Genomic DNA, 16,399 nt, shown 5'->3' with positions numbered 1-16,399 from the left:
TGGCGTTTCCGTCGTATTCCACGTCGAGTATGCAAATTAGCTATTTCCGACGATCCACGAACGTACGAGTGTCCGTCGCATTCTTTTACGTCGTTTCCGTTCGGCTTTTTCCGGCGTATAGTTAAAGCTGCTATATGGTGGCGTACTCAATGTTAAGTATGGCCGTCGTTCCCGCGTCTAATTTTAAAAATGTTAGGTCGTTTGCGTAAGTCGTTTGTGAATGGGGCTGGACGCCATTTACGTTCACGTTAAAACCAATGACGTCCTTGCGACGTCATTTAGCGCAATGCACGGCGGGAAATTTTAGGGACGGCGCATGCACAGTTCGTTCGGCGCGGGAACGCGCTTCATTTAAATGAAACACGCCCCCTACCCGCCGCATTTGAATTCGAGAGATACACTACGCCGCTGTAACTTACGGCGCAAATTCGTTGAGGATTAAAACCAAAGCCAAGTAAGTTACGGCGGCGTAGCGTATCTTAGATACGCTGCGCCGGTGCAGATCTTTGTGGATCTGCCCCTATAACTTTTGTGCAAACCGATGAATATATGCTTATTGCGTTTTTATTTTTATTTTTTTTACAAAAAATATGTAGAAGAATACGTATCGGCCTAAACTGAGTAAGAAATTTGTTTTTTATATATTTTTTGGGGGATATTTATTATAGCAAAAAGTAAAAAAAATATTGTTTTTTTTTTTTCAAAATTGTGGCTCTTTTATTGTTTATAGCGCAAAAAATAAAAACCTCAGAGGTGATCAAATACCACCAAAGAAAGCTCTATTTGTGGGAAAAAAAGGACGGCACGAAAACGCAATTGTCAGTTAAACCGACGCAGTGCCAAATCGCAAAAAATGGCCCGGTCATTGGGCAGCCAAATGCTCCGGGGTTGAAGTGGTTAAGAGAGACAGATACTTTGAGCCCCAGAGAAAAAAAATTGCAGTATTCCTAAACAGCCAATGAGAGCTCATCTGTATATTATAAGCTAAAGTCTGATTGGCTACTACAGATTACTGCTGTCTGTACATTGTGCTCTTTCCTCCTCCTCCTGCCTGCAGATTGGACGTTCTTACAAAATTGCTGCCTGTGCACAAGCGTGTTTCCCTAGTAAAGCAAAGCTTTTACAATTTCTTAAAAATCAAAGACGCTGTTCAGGGTTGAGCTGTGAAATCAGATGATTGTACTTAATGTAAGTTCCTCGGTCGCACACACTCGCTGCCTTGTTTATTATTCTAATACTCCAGATTCCAGCTCTACAGAAATATTTCGGTCAGATGATTGAGCAGTTCGTGTTTTAGGTTGGGTTTCCATTATATTCAGTATGAACGGCTGCGTCAGGCTTTGGAGGGTTTTAGGGGTGAGTTTAATGTGATTCCAGTGATTATCTTTTCTTTGTCGTTTTTTTTTCTTTTATAACCTTTTCACACTGATGCAAAATGAAGGAAAAACGTTCTGGACAGCCGCACTCCAAAAATAAATTGCTTTTATTTTAAAATCAAAAAACACACAAAAAGCATGCCACAGCAGACGGGGTAAAAAGCTGACGCGTTTCCCACCAAACGTTAGTGCTTATTCGTAGCTATGAATAACCCCTAAATTTGGTGTGAAACGCGTCAGCTTTTTACCCTGTCTGCTGTGGCATGCTTTTTGTGTGTTTTTTGATTTTAAAATAAAAGCAATTTATTTTTGGAGTGCGGCTGTCCAGAATGTTTTTCCTTCCTTTTGCATCATTCCATGCATTGCCCGCATCTGCTGATCTCCGCTGAGCCGGCGGCTGACAAGTCCCTCTCTGCTCACTGAGCGGGGAGGGGCTTGTGCAGCACCACTGTCTCCTATGGAGAGAATGGACAGCATGTCCATTTTCATCAGATCTCACCCGATCCGCCATGGACGGATGGGGACGTATCGCCATCTGTCTGATTTTATCAGATCGGGTCAGATGTCAGCGGACTTGTCTCCGCTGACATGCGACGCTCCATAGGCATGCATGGAGCGGCTGTTCAGGTCCGCCGACAAAACTGACAGGCGGACCTGAACGGTCTGACCGTGTGAAAAGGGCTTAATAGGGGGATACTAAAGAGGTGAGGGGCAAGAAAATACATGACCTCATCAGGCCATGATTTCATTTAATATCCCCGGGGATGGAAATACGTGACCTCACCATGCCATGGCTTCCTCAAAGTCCCTAACAAAAACCCCCTCCACTTTATCAAACTTTATCAAACTATTCAATGTGTTTTACTGCATTTACATATTTTGTCTTTAATTGCATTGTCTTAAATATGTGGTATTGTCGTCCCTTAGCTGTGCACTTAAGAGAGAGCGCTACGACTGAAGGAGAAGACCCCCACAACCCTCATTTATATTTGACTCAGAGGAAAGCTGCCCTTGAGCCAAATCTTATTTCTGATCGGACTTTTGGAAAGGACATGGGTGTGGCTGAAAGCACTGAGATGGAGAACCCTGACAACAGCAATGGAAACCCCAATTCAAATAGGAGAACACGCCTGGGACAGGGAGAGGAAGCTAGTGGTGAACATCTTCATCTTCACCTGTCCAGCTGCCATGAGTGCCTTGAACTGGAGAACTGCACCATAGAGTCGGTCAAATTTGCTTCAGCAGAAAACATTCCGGAACTTCCTGATGATTACATCAGCTTGGAGGATCATTCTGATGTGGGTCATTCCAATGAGACCTCAAATCTTAATGTCACTGGGAAGCCACCTAATGTTCTCGTCTATAGTAGCCCTTCATTTCCGGAACAGTTTGAACAAGTCAAATCAGTGCTCCTCCAATGCTTTGATACCTGTCGATACGTTGTGTACCCTCTCCCTGAGGAGCAGGCTCTCACAGCCCCATGGATGGACAATTGCTTACTGTTGGTTCTAGCGGGTGAGGAACTCATACCTTCCAATCTTCATAGACTCTTTACTTCCTATCTGGAGAAAGGTGGGAAGATCCTTGGGTTAGCCTCCTCTTATACGTTTGGTAATGTAGCTCTGAAAAGAAAATCTGAACTTCTGGGCTCAGTTCAAGACCTGGTTTTTGATGGACCCAATGACAATCTGATTAGTCTCAATATCCTGGCCAGTGGGTTTGCGTATGAGGAGGGCTTGGTAGAGTCATGTGATAAGGTGGATAAATGGGGACGATTAAACAATGAAAGTCAGGACCTGATGATGGTGCGTCAAGCGTATGGTGACAACGGTGGAGAAGCTGTCCTATGCCAGGTATAAATTCCCCTTTTGCTCCAAAATTGTGTATGTTAAAGTGATATTAATGCTGTGGATTGTTTTACATTAAACTAACAAACATGTTATAATTACCTGCTCTGTGCAGTGGTTTTGCACACAGCAACCCCGATCCTTATTTTCTCGGGTCCCCCACTGGTGCTCCTGGCCCCTCTCTCCTGCCAAGTGCCCCCAGAGCAAGCATCTTCTTATGGGGCACCCAGGCAGGCTCACTCCCAAACCACTACTCTAAGTGTCCATTCACACACCAAGGCTCAGCCCCGCCCCTCTCCTCATTGGTGCACTGGCTGTGATTGACACCGACTCCCACAGCTGTTTCAACCATTGTGGAGGGATAGTCCCCGGAGAGCTGAGGCTCAAGTGCAGAGTGCTGGAGGAAGATTGAGCTTGGGGGTAAGTATTTGGGTGGGCTGCTGCACAAAAAAGCATGAGGGTAAAAAACATTAAGGGCTAGATTCAGGTAGGGGCGCGCATTGTTACGCTGACGCAGCATATCGTATTTACGCTACACCGCCGTAAGTTAGAGAGGCAAGTGCTGTATTCACAAAGCACTTGCCTTCTAAGTTACGGCGGCGTAGCGTAAATGGGGCCGGCGTAAGCATGCGCAATTCAAATGAGGATGGGGGGCGTGTTTTATGTTAATTCTTGGTGACCCGACGTGATTGGCGTTTTTCCCGAACGGCGCATGCGCCGTCCGTGGAATTTCCCAGTGTGCATTGCTCCAAAGTACGCCGCAAGGATGTCATTGGTTTCGACGTGAACGTAAATTACGTCCAGCCCTATTCGCGAACGACTTACGCAAACGACGTAAAAAATTCAAATTTTAACGCGGCAACGACATCTATACTTAACATTGCGTACACCTCATAATAGCAGGAGCAACCTTACGTATCGGCGTATCTAGGTCATTTGCATATTCTACCCCGAAAACGACGGAAGCGCCACCTAGCGGCTAGCGTAAATATGCACCCTAAATACGATGGTGTATCTTGCTTTCTGAATACAGAAAGAAGATACGCCGGCGCAGCTTTGAATTTACGCGGCGCATCTATAGATACGCCGGCGTAAATCAATGCTGAATCTAGCCCTAAACCTTTAGAACCATGTTAAGCATAAAATGCTTATAGTGCCTTGAAAAAGTATCACTAAAAAATTTCACCTTTTGTCATGTTATAACCAAAACCGTAAATGTATTTTATATTGGGATTGTATGTGATAGACCAACACAAAGGGTCACATAAAAAGTGGAAGGAAAATAATAAATGGTTTTAATTTTTTTTTTTTATAAATATGTGAAATACTTTGTAGAACCTCCTTTCACTGCAATTACAGCTGCAAGTCTTTTTGGGGATCTCTACCAGCTTTGCACATCTAGAGAGGGACATTTTTGCCCATTCTTCTTTGCAAAATAGCAAAATAGCTCAAGCTCTGTCAGATCAGCAATTTTCAAGTCTTGCCACAGATTCTCAATTGGATTTAGAGTCGAATATATTTTTATTAGGTTTTTGGAAAAAAAAAAAATAACATGACATGAGCGAGGCACGGAGGACAAGTACAAAAAGTAAACAACAGGGATTATATGGTGAGCAAGTAGCCGCAGTTGTCCCCAAAGAGGGTGCAGGTAATCTTCACTCAAGTCATACATTGAAGTTAAGACGTTTCACACCACTAAACATCAGAACCTGGTGAATATATATCCGGGTATGAAATAGAAATAAGAGAGAGACAGGTGCAGAGGAGAGTAAAGAGGAAGAGAAAGAGGGTAGAAGAGGGGGGAGGACAGAGGAGGGTACAAGGGCGGATCCAGAGTCTAGTCTCGGGAGGGGCACTGCCAGAACATAAGGTGTTGCTTACAGAACTCAATTAGGTGTCCGGTGTGTCCGCTGCAATGTTGCAGTACCGCTAAAAAAATCAATGATCGCCGCCATTACTAGTAAAAAATACTTAAATATAAATGCCATAAATCTATCCCATAGTTTGTAGACGATTGTCAGGGACTGCAGACGTGGTACAAGAGATGGTCAGAGACTGCAGACGTGGTTCAAGAGATGGTCAGAGACTGCAGACATGATACAGGAGATAGTCAGAGATTACAGACGAGGTACAAGGGATGGTCAGAGACTGCAGACGTGGTACAAGGGATGGTCAGAGACTGCAGACATGGTACAGGAGATGGTCAGAGACTGTAGACATGGTACAAGAGATGGTCAGAGACTGTAGACATGGTACAAGAGATGGTCAGAGACTGCAGACGTGGTTCAAGAGATGGTCAGAGACTGCAGACATGATACAGGAGATAGTCAGAGACTGCAGACATGATACAGGAGATGGTCAGAGACTGCAGACGTGGTACAAGGGATGGTCAGAGACTGCAGACGTGGTTCAAGAGATGGTCAGAGACTGCAGACATGATACAGGAGATAGTCAGAGACTGCAGACATGATACAGGAGATGGTCAGAGACTGCAGACGTGGTACAAGGGATGGTCAGAGACTGCAGACATGGTACAGGAGATGGTCAGAGACTGTAGACATGGTACAAGAGATGGTCAGAGACTGTAGACATGGTACAAGAGATGGTCAGAGACTGCAGACATGGTACAAGAGATGGTCAGAGACTGCAGACATGGTACAAGAGATGGTCAGAGACTGTAGACATGGTACAAGAGATGGTCAGAGACTGCAGACATGGTACAAGAGATGGTCTTTTTTTTTTTTTAAGCCAATGTGACATGATAGTCTCGGGGGGGGGGGCAATTTCCCTGTTGCCCCCCCCCCTGGATCTGCCATTGGGAGGGTATGCAGGTCAACTGCAAGGGAGAGGGGGGGGGGGGGGGGGGGGGGGGAGACCTTGATGTAACAATCCCACGTAGCGGAATCATGAGACAAATCTGGGCTGGCTGTGAGATTCCAACCTCGCTTTCAGGAAATCAGTAGAAAGGTCGATCCAGAGAAGCCAAAGGATCTTAAATTTATTGAAGGTATAATTGTCTAAGGCGATCATCTCCTCCATGCGCATGATATTTTTGACCATGGAGACCCAGACCGTCAGGGGTGGAGTGATAGTGGTTTTCAAAAACAAGGATATGAGTTGTCTAGCGGCTGATAGAAAAAAACGCAGCAGGGAGGCTATCGACCCAGGGAGCATGGACAGCAGGGCTATTTCAGGGGCGGGCGATAATTTTCGATCATAAAGGCTATTATATATGGCAAAAACCTGCGACCAAAGGGGTTGAACTGCAGCGCAGTCCCACCAAACATGTAAGTAGCTTCCCTCCTCCGTGCCACATCTCCAGCATAAGGGAGACACGGACGGGAACATTTTATGAAGAGTTTGAGGGGAGAGGAGTTAAAAAAATATTTTTTGGAGAATAGCAGGAGATAGAAGATTTATGCGTAAAGTGGAATGATTTTTGCCAATCCACTAAAGAGAGATCCCTGCCCAGGTGTAAGGTTGTGGGGGGGGGGGGGGGGGGGTTGATCGCGTAGCAGTGCAAGCTGTAGTGAGTACATAGAGTAGATGCCTAGGCGTTTCTGAGAGAGAGCACAGCTGTTCAAATCCCGTTAGAGGTCTATGAATTTGGGAAGAAGAGAACAAGTCAGAGCAAAAAGAGGATATATGAAGTGCCGTGAGCCAATTATCTGGTGCGCCTCGTATAACGGGGGTACCAAGAGAGGGATCCACAAAGGAACTCGCTACAGGCCAGGTTGATTGGGAATATGTGCCTACCATATTGGACCCCATACCCTGAGGCAGAGAAGGGTGGTCAAACAACAAAGTAAGGGGCAAGGGGTCTGTGGATGGAAGAGATAGCAGACCCTTTTTATACCAGAGATGTAAGGCAGCGAGTGTTAAGGGGGAAGACGAGGAAAGTAAATGCAATTTCTGCTCATAGCCCCAGAGTAGGGCCCCGCAAGTCATAGGGGGATGGGTCTTGTTCCACCGAGGTGGATGCTTTAGGGATGGGGCGAGGGAACCATTCCAGGACCCTGGATAGCAATGCCGCCCTGTGGTATAATTCGAAATCCGGGAGACCCAGCCCCCCTCGGGTTTTAGGAGAGGTGAGCAAAGTGTAGGCCCTGGTTCCATACAAAACGTATGGACATGGAGTGCAGGGAAGTAAAGAAGTGTTTAAGGACAGAAATGGGAACCGTCTGAAACAAATACAACAATTTAGGTATTGTGTCCATTTTCAAGGAGTTACCATGGCCGAACCAGGGTTACGAGGAGGGGCGCCAGGCATCTAATTCCTTCCTAATTCGGGCCAGCATAGGGAGGTAATTAAGGGCATATAAATCCGACAAATTAGAGGGGTCTCAATTGGATTTAGGTCTGGACTGTGACTTGGCCATTCTAACACATGAATATACTTTGATATAAACCGTTCCATTGTAGCTCTGGCTGTATGTTTAGGGTCGTTGTCCTGCTGGAAGGTGAACCTCCACCCCAGTCTCAAGTCTTTTGCAGACTCTGGGCCAGATTCGCAAAGAATCGGCGTTGGCGTGGTGTAAGCCATTTACACCACGCCACCGCAACTTACTGGAGCAAGTGCCGTATTCTTCAAGCACTTGCTCCGTAATTTGCGGCGGCGTAGTGTAAATGGCCCGGCGTATGGCCACGTAATTCAAAGGGGGGGCGGCTTGTATTAAAATTAAGCGCGCCCCCGCTCCGATCGAACTGCGCATGCGCCGGGCGGAAAAAAAAAGCCCAGTGCGCATGCTCCAGCTCACGACGGAAAGCGTCAATGACGCCGGCATGAGCGTCATTGACGTAAAGTCGTATTCGGGAACGACTTAGTAAAACGACGTAACTGACGGAAAAAGACGACGCGGACCCGACGCCATGCTTAACATGGCATACGGCGGACTGGCGTAAGGTTACCCCTCATATAGCAGGGGTAACCTTACGCTTACGGAAACAACGTAAACGACGACGACGCGGCGCAAATTCGTTCGGGAATCGGCGTATCAGGCTCATTTGCATAGTCAAATGAGAACTGAACGTAAACGCCACCTAGCGGCCGGCGTCGAATTACATCTAAGATCCGACGGTGTAAGTGACTTACACCTGTCGGATCTTGGCCGTATCTATGCGAAAATGATTCTAGGAATCACTCGCATAAATACCTGGGGCCAAAAACAGAGATACGACGGTGTTTCCTGAGATACACCGTCGTATCTCTTCTGAGAATCTGGCCCTATGACAGGTTTTCTTCTAAGATTGCCCTGTATTTGGCTCCATCCATCTTCCCATCAACTCTGACCAGCTTCACTGAAGAACCAACAATCTACCACCATTTTCACTAATTAGGTGACTTCTGAAGGCAATTGGTTCCACTAGATTTTAGTTGGGGTTATCAAAGTAAAGGGGGCTGAATATAAATGCACACCACACTTTTCACATATTTATTTTGATTTCTACTTTTCACATATTTATTTTGATTTCTACTTTTCACATATTTATTTTGATTTGGATTTGGAAAACCATTTATAATTTTCCTTCCCCTTCACAATTATGTGCCACTTTTTGTTGGTCCATCACATAAAATCCCCCCCCAAAAAATATAGGCTTCTTTCACACGGTCGGACCATTCAGATCCGCCTGTCAGTTTTGTCAGCGGACCTGAACGGCCGCTCCATACATCTGTGGAGCGTTGGATGTCAGCGGTGACATGTCCGCTGACATCCGACCCGGTTCAATCTGCTAAAATCAGACGGATGGCGATACGTCGCCATCTGTCCATATCAAATCGGGTGAGATCTGATGAAAACGGACATGCTGTCGGTTTTTTATCAGATCTCTCCATAGGAGACAGCGGCGCTGGACAAGCCCCTCCCCGCTCAGTGAGTAGAGAGGGACCTGTCCTCTGCCGGCTCAGCGGAGATCCACGGAGAGATCTCCTGCTGAGCTGGCGGACTTCGCTGCGACGGATGCACCTGGTGTGAAAGGGGCCTTACGTTTTTGTTTGTAACATGACAAAATGTGAAAAAAAGGGTAAGAATACTTTTTCAAGGCACTGTATATAAAAGGAAAAGTCAAAATGCTGGGTTTAATACTGCTTAATGGAAACTTGCCAAGTGTCAGTTAGATGTACCAGTAGCTAAAGCAGGCCATAGACGAGGTGAGGTATCGCTACGATTGGTAGAGTGAGAGCAATAATTCTAGCACTAGACCTCCTCTGTAACTCAAAATATGCAACCTGTAGAATTTTTTAAACGTCGCCTATGGAGATTTTAAAAGGTACAAGTTTGTCGCCATTCCATGAGCGGACACAATTTTGAAGCGTGACATGTTGTATCAATTTACTCGGCGTAAAATTAGCGCCAGATCACAAAAGGAACCATAGGCCTGCAGAAGGCCGCAAAGCCGCGGCCTCAATTACCGGCCGGCAAGGCCCAATTCAATCACGCGGCGGTGGGGGCGCACGGAGACGCAGGATACCCCAGCTGTGCCACCCCAGGTTGCTAATTCTAGTCGCAATTGCAACCTGGCGCCTGGGTTTTGTCGAACCCTGGCCTAATCCAACATGCTGGATTTTTTTGTAGAAACACAAAACAAATGACACAATCGTATGCGCCATTTTTTGTTTTTTGATCGACAGAAGATTCGGTTTTCAACTCTTCTATGGCCCGGCCTAATATTTAGCAGGGAGAATAGGTGCACACCCTCCTCCTGCCGGCTTGCCTGAGCTAAGGGCAAATGGATTGTTGGAATTAAGTGCCGCATGAATCATCTGCCCTTACGATGGCCACAGCTTGAAATAAAAATATTAGGGGGTGTTTTTCAAAGTGATTTCTCAATACATTTAAGCATGGAGATATGGATACATAGGTGAGCTTGTTTTGACTGTTAACATTTTTATTAAATTACGTTTTTGCTTTGTGGTGCTCTGAGACAGTTTAACCACTTGCTTACTGGGCACATAAACCCCCTTCATTCCCAGGCGAAATAGCCTTGCGTCGCTTTAACTGACATTTGCGCGGTCGTGCGACGTGGCTCCCAAACAAAATTGGCGTCCTTTTTTCCCCACAAATAGAGCTTTCTTTTGGTGGTATTTGATCACCTCTGCGGTTTTTATTTTTTGCGCTATAAACAAAAAAAAAAGCGACAATTTAAAAAAAATATCTATATTTTTTACTTGTTACTTGTTGCTTGTTGCTATAATAAATATCCCAATTTTTTTTAAAAAAAAACAATTTTTTTTCTCAGTTAAGGCCGATACGTATTTTTCGACGTATTTTTGTAAAAAAAAAAAAAACGCAATAAGCGACTGGTTTGCGCAAAAGTTATAGCGCCTACAAAATAGGGGACAGAATTATGATTTTTTTTTTTTTTTTTTTTTACTAGTAATGGCGGCGATCTGTGATTTTTATTGGGACTGCGATATTGCGACGGACGTATCGGACACTTTTGACACAAATTTGGCGCCATTCACATTTATACAGCGATCAGTGCTATAAAAATGCACTAATTACTGTATAAATGTGACTGGCAGGGAAGGGGTTAACACTAGGGGGTGAGGAAGGGGTTAAATGTGTATCCTGGGTGTGTTCTAACTGTGTGGGGGGAGGGGGGTGACTGGGGGAGGTGACCGATGCTGTGTCTCTATGTACAAGGGACACAGATCGGTCTCCTCTCCTCTGACAGCACGTGGAGCTCTGTGTTTACACACAGAGCTCCACGTCCCTGCTGTCTTACCGACGATCTCGTGTACCCGGCGGACATCGCGGCCGCCAGGTACACGCATCGGCTTCCCAGCGATGCGCCGGGACAGTGTTTACCTGCTGCGCGCCCCCCCAGTGGCACGCACGGGTAATTCTTTTAAATGACGTCCAAAGACGTCCAGTTGGCACTTGAGAGCCGCGCTGTTGACGTCTTTTGTCAATAGCGCGGGTCTCAAGTGGTTAATTCCGCTTAAAGATGATTTTTTTTTCCTGACAATATAATAATTGATAAATAATTTGATGATAATAATAATAATAAAAAAAAAATTGTAAAGGGAATTCTGCTTTAAATGTATATTGCCGATGTTTAGTAAAAACAGTATGGGTAATGCTGTGCACACTGTTTATTTTACAGGTCAGGCTGGAAGTGGCTCCCGAGTCTCTAATGGAACATGATAAGGGGACCTTTGACTCCTTGAAGCTCAGTAACCCCCAGAGGCATGAAGTTCTGACGCAGATCCTCATCAGTCTTGGTCTGGAGTGTGAGGTCAGCCCCTCCCCGTCCCTCACACCTGTCTACCTGCTAAGTGCACAGAAGGTAAGCTCAGGTTGTCATTAATGCATAGACACCGGGAAAAATGTATTTGTCTATCTGACTTGGCAGCCAATCAAAATTCTCAGTTCTTCAAAATGGTCATACACGGTTCATGATTGGTCTGGTTCAACAAGGAATGACCAAATTTCAATCAGCGTGTGGCTCCACAAAAGTCGGTTGCTTGAACAACTTCTGCTGAAGGGACATTTTGGAAAAATGTTCTCAATCATCAGCTGCAGTCACTGATCAGCATATTGTGAAAGCAGCAGCCACAGCCACTGGTCTGTGTAACCCAGTGTTTCTCAATTCCAGTCCTCAGGCCCCCCCAACAGGTCAGGTTTTCAGGATTTCCATTATTTTGCACAGGTGATTTGATCAGTTTCACTGCCTTAGTAATCACCACAGCCTTTTCATCTGAGGGAAATCCTGAAAACCTGACCTGTTGGGGGGGGGCCTGAGGACTGGAATTGAGAAACACTGGTGTAACCCAACAGCAGCAGCCACTGATTGGCATAATCTGACAGCAGCTGCTGCAGCCACAGTTTAGCCTATTCTGACAGCAGCTGCTGCAGCCACAGTTTTTTTTTTTTGTAAATCTGTTTATTGAATTTTAAAACATTCAACAAAAAGAAAAAAACAACAGACATTGGTCATGACAAAAATTGGCTAAGGTACATACAGAAATATGATTCGAGGCAATCTGGTTACATAAAATAAGATGGGGAGCTCATGTCATCACAATGGTCTCAGCGGGCCATCATTCACGGGTAGAAGGACAACTTCGGGCAAAAAAAAAAAAAAGGGGGGACAAAAAACCCCTGCAGCTCAGAGACACATGATATATTACAGTCGTATAATCCTATACAACATCAGGGAACAAAGAATTAAGTGGAGTTTGGGTCTGTGGAAGGATCCGCCAGCCATTTGGACCAAACCTTATCATATTTTTGAGGGCAACCCCTATTATTAACATAGCAATCTTTGTCAAGAGGCAAGCTGTTGTTGACCAATTGCTTCCACAGGGAGAGAGGAGGAGGAGGAGGAGGAGGAGGAGGAGGAGGAGGAGGAGGAGTCAGTTTACGCCAGCTAAGGGCTTTGGCCTTGCGGGCATAAAAGAGAAGCAACCCGACCAGAGTGCGACCTGCCACAGTGGGAATCAGTTGTTCTATGAGACCTAATATACACACTGCTATGGAGGGTTGAAGCGATATAGTGGTGATCTGCGTAATGACCCGTAATATCTCCTTCCAGTAATCGACAATGGCTGGGCAGGTCCAAAAAATGTGGGTAAAGTCACCTGGTACTGTACCACAACGCCAACACCCCGGGGGGAGGCGGGGTTCATTTTGTGCAACCTGTGCGGGGTAAAGTATGCGCGGTGAGCCATCTTGAACTGTATTAGTCGGTCTCTCAGGGAGACCAGGGATCTGAAAGGGAAGTCCCATATGTCGTCCCAATCGTCATTGCCAAAGTCAGGAATGTCGTGTAGCCATTTGTTTCTGAGTTTTTCCAGAGTAGGGAGGGAGGTCATTATTAAGTGAGAGTACAGTCGCAAGGTGGGTTTGTCTGCACACCCTGACCTGAGGAGGGTCTCTAATGAGGACTGGACGATCTGAGGAGGAGAACTGGAGAATTGACGACCGAAGGCATGGGAGAGTTGTAAATATCTAAAAAAATAACTTTGCGGGATGTTGAAGTCCGAAATCAGTTTGGGGAGTGGGGCCAGAGACTGATTGGAGACCACCTGGGCCACTGTTTTTACACCAAATTTGGTCCAAGCATGGGGTTCAGGCAATTTGTAAATGTGCTCAAGGGTGGGGTTCGCTGCAGCCACAGTTTAGCGTATTCTGACAGCAGCTGCTGCAGCCACAGTTTAGCGTATTCTGACAGCAGCTGCTGCAGCCACTGATGGGCGTATTCTGACAGCAGCTGCTGCAGCCACTGATGGGCGTATTCTGACAGCAGCTGCTGCAGCCACTGATGGGCGTATTCTGACAGCAGCTGCTGCAGCCACTGATGGGCGTATTCTGACAGCAGCTGCTGCAGCCACTGATGGGCGTATTCTGACAGCAGCTGCTGCAGTCACTGATGGGCGTATTCTGACAGCAGCTGCTGCAGCCACTGATGGGCGTATTCTGACAGCAGCTGCTGCAGCCACTGATGGGCGTATTCTGACAGCAGCTGCTGCAGCCACTGATGGGCGTATTCTGACAGCAGCTGCTGCAGCCACTGATGGGCGTATTCTGACAGCAGCTGCTGCAGCCACTGATGGGCGTATTCTGACAGCAGCTGCTGCAGCCACTGATGGGCGTATTCTGACAGCAGCTGCCGCAGCCACTGATGGGCGTATTCTGACAGCAGCTGCCGCAGCCACTGATTGGCCTATTCTGAATGAACTGTGACCAGTTTACAGATTATAGTGTGATGTAGATGAGGTTAGCCAAAGGCTAAAATTCTTCCTGTAGTTTAGACCTAAGGTGACCACACACCTTCTTAGGGGTCTATTTAAAAAAAATGTGATGAGATGTGCCAGCATTCCCACATTATTCTCCATAATTTCTGTAATATCTGTCATTTAAAGCAGTGTGAAAACTGTTGTCACTATATACATCCTGTATAATAATATTATGTGTCAAATGTAATTTTAAATGATATACTGTCATTCAACCATGACATACAAAATTGACAACCATGAATGTATATTTTATGAACATCAACTCCATCTAGTGGCCATAATATTGCATTTTCCTGATTGCTGTATTACTTTCCATCATTCATAAAATACAATGGGGGAGATTTACAAAGACTGGAGAGTGCATAATCTGTTGCAGTTGTGCATAGAGACCAATAGGCTTCCAGGTTTTATTGTCAAAGCTTAATTGAACAAGCTGAAGTTAGAAGCTGATTGGCTACCGTGCACAGCTACACCAGATTCTGAGTGTTCCAGGCTCAGTAAATCTTCCCCTATATCTCCTATATTGAAGGATGACATGAGATCTCTGTTTGCACATGTGTGAGTTCTGGTGCTGCATTATTGGGGGACCTGGTCACAAGAAGCTGTCAATGTTGCCTCCTTTATCGCTTCTGAAAAGCGTTCCACCATGCATCACTTTTCAGAGGGGCTTCAAAATCTGTTGAATGTGTAAACCCAAAGCAGAAATTCAAAAAATTGCTTTGGTTTATAGAGGGAGGGCCAGATCCACAGAAGAATTACGCCGTCGTATCTATTGATCTATCTATCGTAATTTCAAAGTTCCCGCGTCGTATCTTTGTTTTGTATCTACAAAACAAGATACGACGGCATCTGGGCTCGATCCGACTGGCGTTCTTCTTAGTACGCCGTCGGATCGTAGGTCCCTTTTTTGCGCCGCCAGCTAGGTGGCGTTTCTGTCGAATTCCGCGTCAAGTATGCAAATTAGCTACATATGGCGATCCATGAATGTACGTCCGGCCGGCGCTTTTTTTTTATGTCGTTTGCGTTCGGCTTTTTCCGGCGTATAGTTACCCTTGCTATATGAGGCGTACTCAATGTTAAGTATGGCCGTCGTTCCCGCGTTGAATTTAGAATTTTTTACGTCGTTTGCGTAAGTCATCCGCGAATAGGGATTTGCGTAGAATGACATCACTGTCGTAGGCATTGGCTTGTTCCGGGTTAATTTCGAGCATGCGCACTGGGATACCCCCACGGACAGCGCATGCGCCGTTCAAAAAAAATGTAATTTACGTCGGGTCACAACGTATTTACATAAAACACGCCCCCATCACATTGATTTGAATTGCGCGCCCTTACGCCGCCAAAGATACACTACGCCGCCGTAACTTACGGCGCAAATTCTTTGAGGATAAGGAAATTACGCTGTAAGTTACGGCCGCAACAATGCGCCGTGCTACGTGGATCTGGCCCTGAGTGTTTACATTTTTTTATTTATTTTATGTGTGTATGTCCAGCCAAAACTGTATTAAAGCATTTTCTCCCTCATTTACGGCCACTAATGCCGCGTACACACGATCATTTTTCAGCATGAAAAAAACGTAGTTTTTCAAAAACGTCATTTAATATGATGGTGTGTGGGCTACACATCATTTTTCAGGTTCTGAAAAACGACAAAAAAAAAATTCGAACATGCTGCATTTTTTAACGTAGTTTTAAACAATGTCGTTTTTCGGGTTGTAAAAAATGATTGTGTGTGGGCTAAAACGCTGTGAAAAACCCGCGCATGCTCAGAAGCAAGTTATGAGACGGGAGCGCTCGTTCTGGTAAAACTAGCGTTCGTAATGGAGTAAGCACATTCATCACGCTGTAACAGACAGAAAAGCGTGAATCGTCTTTTACTAACACGGAATCAGCTAAAGCAGCCCCAAGGGTGGCGTCATCCGCATGGAACTTCCCCTTTATAGTGCCGTTGTACGTGTTGTACGTCACTGCGCTTTGCTAGATCTTTTTTTAAAAACGATGGTGTGTGGGCAACGTCGTTTTAATGATGAAGTTGGAAAAACGTTGTTTTTTAAACATGCTGAAAAACTTTTTTTTTTTTTTTTTTAATGCTGAAAAATGATCGTGTGTACGCGGCATGAGAGCGACATCAGACAGAGATTGAGAGAAAATCTCCAAAAGCCCAGAAAGGCAGTACAAGTGGGGGTTCTATCCCTTCCCTATGCCATCCACTCTATGAAGAAAGTTTTGGGTGAACATACACTTTGAAAAACGTTTTATGCATTTTTGTGCGTGCTTAAAAAAAAGATGTAATAAATGCTTAGAGACACATTTTATAGTACATACAAAAATGACAAAAAAAAACAAAAAAAACACCCATGAAAACCTCTTGAAAATGCTTTTTTTTTTTTTTTTAAAGGTGTATGATTCAGGCTTTTGATTATAGGTACCAATAA

The 16,399-nt window shown here is 45.4% G+C and overlaps 1 protein-coding gene across 4 annotated transcripts in view; it reads left to right on the top strand.

The window, feature by feature from the left end:
• The window catches only part of HLCS (holocarboxylase synthetase), a 268,996-nt gene that overhangs the window by 28,651 nt on the left and 223,946 nt on the right, over positions 1-16,399 (top strand). For all 4 annotated transcript variants that reach the window (XM_040338959.1, XM_040338958.1, XM_040338957.1 and 1 more), the window contains 2 exons: positions 2,304-3,229; positions 11,330-11,512. In XM_040338959.1, the coding sequence (XP_040194893.1) occupies positions 2,304-3,229; positions 11,330-11,512 (1,109 nt within the window). The remainder of the gene's footprint in view (positions 1-2,303; positions 3,230-11,329; positions 11,513-16,399) is intronic.

This window comes from Rana temporaria, chromosome 2 (assembly GCF_905171775.1).
Source record: "Rana temporaria chromosome 2, aRanTem1.1, whole genome shotgun sequence".
Taxonomy (NCBI): Eukaryota; Metazoa; Chordata; class Amphibia; order Anura; family Ranidae; genus Rana; species Rana temporaria.
This window is presented reverse-complemented; position numbering and strand designations above follow the sequence as displayed.